Source organism: Dendrobium catenatum, unplaced genomic scaffold, assembly GCF_001605985.2.
Source record: "Dendrobium catenatum unplaced genomic scaffold, ASM160598v2 fragScaff_scaffold_1497, whole genome shotgun sequence".
Taxonomy (NCBI): Eukaryota; Viridiplantae; Streptophyta; class Magnoliopsida; order Asparagales; family Orchidaceae; genus Dendrobium; species Dendrobium catenatum.
In genome coordinates, this window is record NW_021319959.1 from 751,987 (window position 1) to 764,219 (window position 12,233).

General features: G+C 34.0%; 2 protein-coding genes across 2 annotated transcripts in view; one reads left to right on the forward strand and one right to left on the reverse strand.

Annotated features, from left to right (window-relative positions):
* Nucleotides 1-6,701, forward strand: part of LOC110106038 (aconitate hydratase, cytoplasmic) — a 23,783-nt gene extending 17,082 nt beyond the window's left edge. The window contains exons 16-20 of the mRNA XM_020835761.2: nt 4,037-4,135; nt 4,227-4,706; nt 4,846-4,944; nt 5,837-6,079; nt 6,268-6,701. Coding sequence (XP_020691420.1) covers nt 4,037-4,135; nt 4,227-4,706; nt 4,846-4,944; nt 5,837-6,079; nt 6,268-6,342 — 996 coding nt within the window. The 3' untranslated portion in view covers nt 6,343-6,701. The remainder of the gene's footprint in view (nt 1-4,036; nt 4,136-4,226; nt 4,707-4,845; nt 4,945-5,836; nt 6,080-6,267) is intronic.
* Nucleotides 6,702-9,803: 3,102 nt separating this feature from the next.
* On the reverse strand, nt 9,804-11,314 carry LOC110106081. The gene is made up of 2 exons (XM_020835822.2): nt 11,046-11,314; nt 9,804-10,096 (listed from the first exon to the last, which is right to left on the reverse strand). The coding sequence occupies exons 1-2, from the start codon at nt 11,149-11,151 to the stop codon at nt 9,954-9,956; spliced, it is 249 nt and encodes an 82-aa protein (XP_020691481.1). The 5' UTR covers nt 11,152-11,314; the 3' UTR covers nt 9,804-9,953.
* Between the last annotated feature and the right edge of the window lie 919 nt (nt 11,315-12,233).

Sequence of the window (12,233 nt, forward strand, 5' to 3'; positions counted from 1 at the left end):
TCTATACTTGGCTTATCGAAGGTCGATCTACCGTGCCTCCTCCACCTCCGAGATCTTCTTCCACGGCGACGTTCGTTGGCGCTTCCATCTTAGTGGCAACCTCCTTGCTAGCGTGGACAATCTTCCGCCGTTCAACTTAGTCTCCGTAGGAAGAGAGTGCTAAAGGCCCCAAAGTGTGAACAACTTGGTATTAATCTTGGGATTTTATTTACTAGCTTTTGTTGTTACGTTTTCTTTTGCAATTGCTTAAAGACCTAGCACCATTGTCGTATTTTTTCTTGCCTAACAAATCAAATATCGCGACTTTCTTCTAATCTACTTGACTTTGATGTATGATGAAATAATTCGTGGAAGCTAATATTTGATTATCTTTTAAAGTTCTTGTGTAACTCTCAAACGCATCACATCACTAATAAAATTGATTATTCTAATTAATTTTATCAGTTAGTTTTGTTTAAAAGATATTTAAATTTAGGGCTTTTACTTTTATCAAGTCAATAATGCTAACATATCTCTTTGTTAGTTTGGTTATTGAAATCTTTTTTTGGGCGCTTTAATCCTACTAGGCTCTTAATCTCATTTCTAAGTATTATTTCAAGATGGGTCATGGTGCATCGTTAGGTTGGAGATTGAATCTGGAGTAAAAAAAATGGATTACAATTTTCAGATGTTTCATTACATGCTTGAATTTTTGCACGTGAGAAACTGCAGTGAATTTCACTTGTTTTCAGCACAAATTTGTGAATTAAAATATCTTAGAAGTGTGATTCTGTTGCATATGTTGAATAATTATTTTTTATTGTCTAGATTTTATAATTTCCTGAATAGTGGCATTCGAGTTTATTACATTGTTTGAATTGTTACATCATTCTCTCCAGAGTCTAGACCTCGCATGGGCTGTAGTTTCTAGGTACACCCTTTAGTCCAGATTATGGATGATGTAATGTGCAAATATGAATTCTTTACTACTAATCTTACATTCTTACCCTTTATCATATTTATAAGCATAAAATAAATGCTGCAACATGTTTTAACTATTCCTGACAGGCTACATGTTAAGCAAATGAAATGCTTAAAAATCTTCCATTTAGGCCATGGTGTCTTTGACGCACAAGTTAGTCTTTGAGTTGAATTGTCAGTCTACATGGAGTACTTTCCCGTTAACAACATGGACTCTTCCGTTAAATTCAATGATTTACGTAGATTTCTGTCTAAATTGTAATTTCGTAACATTTGATTTTATTTTCTTAGTTTTTTTTTTTTTTTTACAATTCCACTATTGGAAAGAGATAGGGTAAGATTTGCTAGTCTTAAGATTTTGGGAGATCCCAAGCAATCTTCATCCAAGATTTTTTTAAATTTTCTTAATCTTTCAATTGCAAGTATTATAGGCCGCCACCCTTTTTTTTGGTCTTCTAATAATATCCTCATCTATTTCACCATCACTTTGAACAATAAACCCAAGATATCTAAAACTAGTACTCATATTAATGACTTGATCACTCAATGTCAGAAATCCCCCTGATGTGAACCATATGAGATGAAAACCACTAGGAGTTATTTCAAGAAATTTAAGAAGAAAAAAGATTAAAGTTTTGCTCCTTTTAAATTTAAAGCTAGCACATAGAATTGAGTTAAGAATTTGAAAATTTCAACTTTATTAGGTCCAAAGAAATGCAATTGAAATTAACCGAAGCAATTCATTCAAAACTCCAAGAGATTTAGATGCAAAGTACAAGTAACAAAAATCCAACGCTTAACAATGAGAATTTCACCTTGAGGGCCGTTTCACTCAACTATTAGTAAGCTTTAGCGGAGAGAGAAGATCCAAATGATGAAGGATATCACCACTAGAGAGAAGACGCCGAAGAACTTCGTCGGAGGAAAGGTAGCCGGTGGGGATGGATGTCGTAGGTGGCCGTCGAGACTCCAATTGTAATTTGAAAATCGTCGGTCGATGATGCTTGCAAGGATCGGGATGACTCTCTCCAAATATTCTTCCACGGTGGTTTCGTCTTCAAATCCTACGTCGAAGCACGGAGATCGTAGGATGTTGATGCTTCCGTCGGCGTTGAACACAAGACCCCACTCAAGCTCCGGATCCGCCATACGTCATTGAAACGGAGATGGAAGACGTCGCCTTCGTTCCCTCTTGGACTCTTGATTCAAGAGACGGGGAGAGAGAGGGTGGGGGACGGCGGGATTCCATGGGAGAAGGGTGGTCGACGGGTGTAGAGAGGAACAAGGCTTGAAAACAAATTAGGTTTAGATGACTTCTCTTAGGGAATTAATCAAAATCTGAAGTAATTTCAGTTTTGATTAAGTTTGGAGGGAAAATTGGCTTGAAATTTGAAATTTCCAATCAAGCAATTAAGGCATTAGGTGAGGTTAATGAGGGGAAACCAATGGAGGGGCCGGCGGTCAATAGAGGGAGGGAGGAGGTTTGAAAACTTAAAACTGAAATTTGATTTCAATTTTAAGTAAATTAGGAGGGAAAATTATTTGGAATTAATTCCTAATTCAAGAGGAATCAATGCTTTAATGGGGCATTAATGGGGCTCCACCCAAGCATGTGGCCGGCGGCTTCTAGAGGGGGGAATTGGTGTGGGAGCAAGTGGATGGTTTCCAAATTGGGTGCATGAGGTTTAAGAAGGATTAAAACAAAATCCGTTTGAATTTGAATTTTGTCATGAAAACGGATTTAAAAACTTTCCTAATTTGGAAATTCCAAAATTGGAAAGATTTTGAAATTCAAAATTTGAAATTTTCAAAATGTGAATTCGAGGGGAATGGGAGATGAGGTCGGTGGTTGAAAGGTCCACGGACGGATGGTGGTGGTGGGGTGGCCGGCGGCTAAGGGGAAGCTAAGGCCGGCGGGTTGGGGAGAAGGAAGGGGGATCGGATGTTGGGGATAGACCACGAGCCACAGACTCTTCCAATGACTGGTGGGTATTGCTTTTCGCCCTCACCTTGGGCTTTCTCTCTCACCTCTCTCTAGCTCTCATGCAAGAAGAGTAAGAAGAAACAAACTCAAATTTTCATTCAATAATTCATTAAGCCCAAAATAATAGATGAGACCACTATATATAGGTCTCAACTCATACAATGAGAAAATACGAAATTGCCCTCTAGGCTACAATAACAAAGTAAATCCCCACAGGGGTAAAAATGGAAAGACTGCAAATAAAATAAGATAATAATAAATTACATCATGACATCTAATATCAAAAGTAGAGGTACTGAATCGTGGCCGTCGATCTGCGGTTTCGCCGGCGATAAACATGTCGGTAGCGTCTGTCGATGTCCTCATCACCCCCACTAGATCTATTAATACTAAAATTACACTCAATGTATTTGGTTTTAGATCTACTCAAACAAAAACCTTTAGACTCTAAGGTTGACCTCCATAATTTGAGTTTATCTTCAACTGCCTCTCTAGTCTTATCAACAAGAAGAATATTATCAGCAAAAAACATACACCTGGGTACATTCTCTTGCAAATGTTCAATAAGAACATCTATGGCTAAAGCAAAAAGATAAGGGCTTAAGGCTCCAGATTGCAGATTGAAAGTAATTTACAATAAACAAATGCAGTTCATCTTAGGTTGTTTTCATCCACTAAAAGGCTAATAGAATCATTTGGGTAGTAAGGTACTACCACTGGTGGCCACCCTTTCATAGAATGCTAATCTTTGAAGTCATCAGAAACATGATTTTGACATCATGTTTGTGTTGAACCATTCCTGTTCTGTGAATGGAAAAAGTCTACTTGAGAGCCATTCATTGTGAAAATATTTCTGAACTTTTTAATGGTCAGTAATTTGCTGATAATTGTAACATTTTTTTTGGGAAATAACCAATACATTCAAATTTCACCGAGCTTATTTATTGAGTAGCCCTTCTCCCAAATTTGTTTTGGATGCTATATGAAATTATGAAAAAATCCTCCGATAGAGACATGAAAAAGCCGATGCTATCTCATTTTTTGATACCAATGTCTAGGTTTTTCATATAATTTAAGTCTCTTACATTGCAGGTTGACATTGATTTTGATAAAGAATCCATTGGGACTTCAAAGGATGGGAAAAAGGTGTACTTCAGAGATATCTGGCCAACCAGTGAAGAGATTGCCAATGTAAGTTTGATTATTCAGCTTCTGTTGATTTTATCTTTCTTGACTACAGACTACTAGCCATCACTTTATGCTTTAAAACCTTTTGATCTAGGTTGTGCAATCCAGTGTCCTTCCAGACATGTTTAAATCTACTTATGAAACGATCACCACAGAAAATCCCATGTGGAATCAACTACAGGTGCCACCCACCAGTCTCTACACATGGGATGCTTCATCAACTTACATTCACGACCCTCCATACTTCAAGAACATCACAATGTCTCCTCCTGGTCCACATCCTGTGAAGGATGCTTACTGTCTGCTAAGCTTTGGTGATAGCATCACAACAGACCATATTTCTCCTGCTGGAAGCATTCATAAAGATAGCCCTGCTGCCAAATACTTGGTGGAGCGCGGTGTAGAAAGGAAAGATTTCAATTCCTATGGGAGTCGTCGTGGTAATGATGAGGTAATGGCACGAGGAACATTTGCCAACATTCGCCTTGTCAATAAGCTACTGAAAGGTGAAGTTGGACCAAAAACAATCCACATTCCCTCAGGGGAGAAACTTTCTGTTTTCGATGCTGCAATGGTAATTCTTCAGACCCATCAAAATAAGTGACAGAACTTTACTTTTATTTTCAAACTAATACTTGCTTTTAGAACTTCGATGTTGATGTTTTAGTTCAACTTTCGAAACGTTAACCGGTTTTTTATTTTTAATCTAACAGCAATATAGAGCAGATGGTCATGACACAGTCATCTTAGCTGGTGCCGAGTATGGGAGCGGAAGCTCTCGTGATTGGGCCGCAAAGGGCCCAATGCTACTGGTATGAATTTTATTTGATTATTAATGGATTATGCTATGGTGCATTAAAAGAATAACTAGTAGAAATTTCATTAGTTGAATTTTTTTTTTACAACTTTATGCAATTAGGTGATGCCTTAAAATTGTGCGATTGATTCATGATCAATCTCTTTTGCTGGAGAAATTATTCTGTGCGGACATCGGACTGAGAGAACCGTTTGGATTTACTTCCCTTTTGCTGCGCTTTTGTGAAAAGGCAGTAAAAGGGCAATAAATATTCCAATTATTAATGCATTTTTATTGAACTTTTATTATACTTTTGCAAAAGCGCAACAAATAATCAATTATTTAGTAAATATTAAATATTTGCTGCCCTTTTATTGTCCTTTTGAAAAAGCGCAACAAAAGGACGCTTAGCAAATCCAGACGGTTCTCTTCGTCCGGTCCGCACAGAATTATTAGTCTTTTTTTGCTGAAGCTAATTGGTTAATGAAAAAAAAAAAGAGAGCCTAAAAGTGAGAATACCTTAAATACTGTCCTTGTTTAATGGCTAATTGTTTCTCCCTCTCTCTCCCTCTCTCCCTCTCTCCTTATTCTCCACCAGTAACAGATGTCTGTCCGTATGTATCTTCTGCTTTCCCACCTCTCTTAGCTTTTCTCTCGGTGATATGCTTTTGGCTTTCTACAGCATTTTCATCCCATCAAGCACTTGGGTCCGCCTATTATACAATGCATTAGAGGCGGTACAATTCAAGTAAAAAATGTGTTATAGATAACAATTGTTGCAGTATATTTTGAATTTATTCTTATTTAGTAACAACAAAGATATTTCAAGATTTTGTACTATGGTAAACCTTCCGCTGGCCAATTTGTTGGAAGGCATCATGGCTGACTAAATACTTGTTATATTGCAGGGGGTCAAAGCTGTGATTGCTAAGAGTTTTGAGAGAATTCATCGCAGCAACCTTGTAGGAATGGGTATCATTCCCCTATGTTTCAAATCCGGTGAAGATTCAGAGACCCTTGGGTTAACTGGACATGAACGCTTCACCATTCATCTCCCAATCAGTGCGGCTGACATCAAACCCGGCCAGGATGTCCCCATTACAACAGATAATGGCAAAAGCTTTACCTGCACTGTCCGATTCGACACTGAGGTAATCTAAGAGAAGTTTCTTATAGTTCAAATATTTCTACTAAGGCTTTGTTTGGCACGGCTTTTTTACTGCTTTTTAAAACAATTTTTTAATATTAAAAAACTGCTTTAAAAAAACAGGAAGAAAGCCGTCTCAAATGAAACCTAAAATTTGTTACTGGACTAATCATAAGCTTCATACTGTAACAGGTTGAGTTAGCATATTATAACCATGGTGGAATCCTACCATTCGTCATCAGAAACCTGATTAGTGCTAATCAGTAGATTCAATGGAAAAAAAAAAGAATTTTGTTTTTTTTTTTTATATAATTATTGTGCCCATGTCCTATTATTTCTCTTGGGTTTTTTGATTTATGCGCCCAGGAAATAAACAGAAGTACAGGAGATTTTCATGTTCAACTTAGTGAAGCCATAATAAACCTGATGATTCAGGTATTCTTGGAAAGTACAATTTTCCTCTTACAAGGCATTACTTTCCAGCAATCTTTACATCTAATTAGCATTGTAACTCAGTTTTTTAAGTTTTGTCAGACTTGTAAGCTGTAACCTGTACACGCCTTAAACCCATATGGGGACCCTTCCAGTTTTGAAAATAATGGGAGGAATCCATATCATTTGAAATACCTTAAAACTGTTGAGAGTTTTTTTGTGACTTATGCTCGTAGAATAGTTATTGTTATGAGTGTTTATTTCATTTTTTGCACAAATTGATGCTGAGAAGTTCCATTAATCATTTGCACTTGAATAATTAGCCATTTCATGTATTTCATGCACAAATTTATGCAGACAGCTTGTTTTGAAAAATTCTTTTGTGGAGATGTTAGCTGCGATGAATGTTCTGAGCCAAGTGCATTTTGATTAAATTGATTCCAATTTTAATTGGAGGCAGACCTAAATAAGGCTAAGTTTTATATGAATTGAAATTAAACTATCTTGCCTTATTCCATAAATTTATAGAAAAGTCGTTATTATTCTAATTTTTAACATCAAACAACAACAACGATATCAAAATTTTATCGTATTATGTGGGATCGATTATATGAATCTTTTTTCTTCATTGTATCATGTTAAGAGTCAAATTTTTATTTAAATTTAATAAAGAGATTATTTTTAATATTTTTTAACCAAGCCTTTTTAAGACTATCTCTACCTTTTTTAACATAAGTTGAAATCTAATACATAAATTTTTCTAACTGGGCCATCAGAAGGTTGCCGTTTTATATGACCAAATCATTTAGACGACTCTCTCTAATCTTATCTTTCATTAGAGCAATTCCAATTTTCACGTATATTTTTATTTTGAATTCTATCTCTTAAGAGTAAAGTTGCTCATCCACCTGAGCGTTCTCAACAACACTTAATTTAATATAATGCTTCTCTTTTAATGCTCAACATTCTGCACCATAAAGCATTACGGGGCTTAACATCTTATAGAATTTTTCTTTAAGCTTAAGGGGGTTTTTCTATCAAACAATAAGCCCGATACATTCATCCAATTCAACCATTCAACTTGAACTCTACTAATAATATTCCCATCTATTTCACCTTTACTCTAAACAATAGATTCATGAAATTAAAAATGTATATTCTTATTAATGACTTAATCATCTAGTCAAAATCTTTTCACTAGATCTATAACGGCTAAACACTACATGTATTTAGTTTAAATCTACTTTAATGAAAATCTTTAGTCTAAACTTGACCTCCATAATTCAAGTTTACCTTCAACTCCCTCTAGTCCTATCAACGAGAAAAAAATCATCAACAAAAAGCATACACTAAGGTACAATCTCTTCCAAATGTCTAGTGAGAACATCCATGAATAAAGCAAAAAAGACATGGGTTTAAGATTGATCCTTGATGTAATCCAACTGAAATAGATAAATACTTGATCAAATCATCTTGTATTTGAATACGAGTAACAACTCGTGGATACATGTTCTTAATGACTTGAATATAATTTACTAACCCCTTTCTTTTCTAGATCTTTTTATAGCACTTTTCTTGAAACTTTGATTTATGAAATTGAATATCATGACATTGATTTATGTTTATTATGCATAAGACATTATATATATATATATAAAGATTAAATGTATCCTAAATATTTAATTCATATCATTAATTTCAATCAGTTTGTAAGAACATTGCACTTCAAAATCATAATTACCTCCAAATATTAAATAATAATAATAATAATTACCTCCAAATATAACTTCCTACAAAAAAATAATAATTACCTCCAAGTATAACTTCCTACTCATTAAAAAAATTTAGGCACATTACATTCTTCCTAATAATTATTCAAATATTATTTAAATATTATAACATCAAAAGATTAAAAAAATGTTTGAGCCACTAGATTTTAAAGATGACAATATTTGATGGCATCATTATTTAAATGGGAAGAATAATTTAGATACATGGATGAACAAATAAAAAAAATGGGTTTAAAGTTCCATTTGAACTATATTTTTTATTTACATTTATTTATTTTAATAATATATAAGTCAACTATTTAGCATCTAAGATTTGGGAAATATTGGGCCTTGATTACTTGAATAATTATTTTTTTTTAAAAAAAGTTCATTACTTTTCAAATTACTTAAAGAGTTATTTGTCAGCAATAATGACTCCTAACCTATCCTTATGTGACCCTTAATCAAAATTATTTATTTAATAGTTGGATCTTTTAACAAGTGGTCGTGTAAGAACATGAACTAACCAATTCCTCAAATGAATGAACTGTAATTTGCAGTAATTAATGAAGAGTAAATATCCAGAAAATATAACTTCAATTTTCATATTTTAAAAATGCATTTAATAAGTTACATAAAATATTTATCTGCTACTTAGAGAGCTAACAAATTAATCTTATCCAAGATTTTTTTAATACAAATTTCTACCTAAAAGAAAAAAATTAATGGCAAAAGAAGCAAATATTAACGCTTGATTTCAAGATATCTTATTAATGAAAAATGCAATAAAAATGATTTGATTATGGAAAGATTTGGTGGAAAAGTTCCAAAGAAACATTATCTCCTCCCTGACTAGATTAGTTTTCCCCTGTTTTCAGACCAAGGATAAGAAGTTTTGGATCATTCTGGCTCTACTAAAAGATAGGGATGTTATTAAGGAAAAATTATATGTGCGGAGATCGGATAAAGAGAACTATTCGGTTTTGTCTCTGTGAATAGTAAAAACACAGTGATGAACAGTAACTACACTTTTACTGTTTACAAAGACAAAACTGAATAGTTCTTTGTGACTGACCTCCATATGTAATAATCTCTCTCATTGTTAAGGAGATCAAAGTTGTCGGAATGGTGGTCGGGTGTTCAGAGCTGAATGTTTTAAACAGTTTTTCAATAGGCGTTTTGAGAAAGTTCTAGTGCTTTGTTGCATCCTGGAGGCAAATTTTCCGGTACTATCTTCCTAGTAGGGTCGGCCTTCCGATGATCTGGTTAGAAAAGTTGAGGTATAAGATTTGACTTATGTTAAGAAAGTTAGAGGTAGACCTAAAAAGACTTAGTTAGAAAATATTATAAATGATCTTTCTAGTGGGGGCAATATTTACTTTAAGAAAAAGATCCTAAACGCCCCAAACAATCACTAAAACTTAACTCTCATCAATGTAATTTATAGGAGAGAAAAGAATAGAGTAGCATCCAAATTGTCACAGGATCTACATAGCTAAGAAAAAGAAAGATCTGACAGCAAAAGACTTAAGAAATGGCCAGAATTAGCCCTTACATTTAGCAACGATGTAAATGTGCATATTATCTGAAAGCAGAACTACAAATCAGCATAAAATAAGGTAACAATGAATCACTGATGATAATATAAAGTAAAGTGGGCACTCAAAAGTTACCCGACTAACCATGGCCCTGCATATCAAGCATTTCATCCAGAACCTTCAGTCTTTGTAAGCCTTCACTGATGAGGAAGCGAATTTTCTGTCTGTCATCACAATACCTATTCTTCTCCATTTCAAGCCTCATTGTCAGCCTAAGATCATCTGCAGATAGCCTTCACAGTTCAGTTCACAATTCATATAAGTATTACTACCCTTCTAAGATAGCTTTTTAATCTAATATTTTATATAATCTTCAAACTCAATATCATACCGTTGATTTTCATCAACAACATATGAATTATAAGTGGATTTATATCGTCAAGAAATCATGTATTTAATTTCATGCCATTTATAGGTTTCTACACTTCAAAATTATAATTATCTTATCACACAATCAAAGGAAAACATTGTGAAATTTAATATTCATACAAATTGATGATCAAATGATCTTAAATTTTTTTTTACTTTGCATGTCACTAATTTAATTGATGCTAAAGAGAGACTTCAATTTTGATGTTGCACAGGCCATAATATCAAATTTGAATTGAATAGAGAATGGAGATTCTCCAAAGAGGAGAATTACTATATCCTCTGAATTTTATTTTTGCATCACCACTTTATCACATTATTGCCTATTAAATATAGCATACAAATTACATGTTGATCGAGCTACATCAATTTTTATGAACTATTTATCAAGCATATAAAAATTAAATGAATTATGAAACTGTCATATGGAAGACCTTTCAAAAGTCTAATGTCATCCGCCAATCAAAACTGCCGATATAGGTAAGATATCACCATTAACTTATGCATTTGATTTCAGACCATTTGAAAGTTTCTACATTTTGAAATCATGTTTATCTTATCATGCAATAAAAGCCATTTGATTGACAATCAAACGATCTTTAAATGTCTTACAATCATGGACATCATTAGGTTTAATGGTGTTTAAGAGAATGGATGTTTTTACTTTTGCATATGATGAACTTAACATCAAAATCATCTTGGAAGGAGAATGATAATTATTCTCTTAGGAAGAGAAAATTTCATCCATATATATATATATATATAAGCAGTACTTCAGCAACAGAAGAATGCAATGACAAACCTCTTGAATGAGGAGGGGCACGACGAGCAATTCTTAAAGCATGCCTATAGAGCTTAAGAACACGTGCCCTGACAATAAATGCCTTGAGATCCAATGCTTGAGCCATAGTTCTTAAGAATTTATTTCAATTATTTCATGTTATGGTAGTCTTTTCCATTGATGCATATCCAGAGTTCCTACATTGTTGCAACTCTCAGCTCACCACTCTTCATCCATCTATGTCCCATGTGTCGGCAACTCACTATTAAGCTGACCTAGATGTGCATAAAAACAGCATTAGAGTTAACAGGCTACTAAAAGCTGAGCATCCTCAAATTTCAATATCTTCAGAAATTACTTCAAGGGATTACGGACGCAGTCCACTGGCACTAACTTTTTTACTCAAAAGTAAATGAAATGACATTAGCACAACAAAGAAGGTTTACTATCTAAGTGGGTCTTCACAATTGAAGGTTCCCAACAATATCCTAGTTGATTAGCTCACAAGAATTTGAACAAGAGTACTGCTACAATCTCAAGCAAAATTCACCTTAAAAATAGGATTAAGCTCCATTTTGCTCAAGTGAATTAAACTAAAGTGGAAAGAGAATTATATATTCTTTTGTTTGGGAGAGTATTTGATTGATCCATCTAAACAAAATGAAGCTCAAGCTCATATTTATCGAATTTGTTTGAATGAAGCCTTACTCTTTCAACAATTAATTCATCTTTATTATGCCAACCTAGTCAATCATCTAGCTCTAACTACACAAACAGCCTCACAAGTACTAAGAAGACTGGTAGGATGATATGCCTTGAAAGCAAAAATAACAAACAATAATATAAAAAATGCAGTAAAACCAAACGGTGGCTGATTTTTTTATTAAAACTTCAATACGAAAAAACAAGATACATGTGATCTACAATTCGATGGGTAGATCAGTTCTCCCAATCAACCTAGACGCCTCTAGGAAGCCATCAAAGAAAAGAACTACAACAAATACCCACAAAACTCATCAATAGCATGAACCTATAACTCTAGACAACTCCCTCTTAAATAACCCTAGAACACAATAACACAATTAGAACCTTCCTAATCAGCATAAGCATAATTTAGGAAACATTTCTAAATAAAGAGAACCTTCCTAATCAACATAAATATAATTTAAGAAACATTCCTAAATAATTAAACATGATTTAAGAATAATA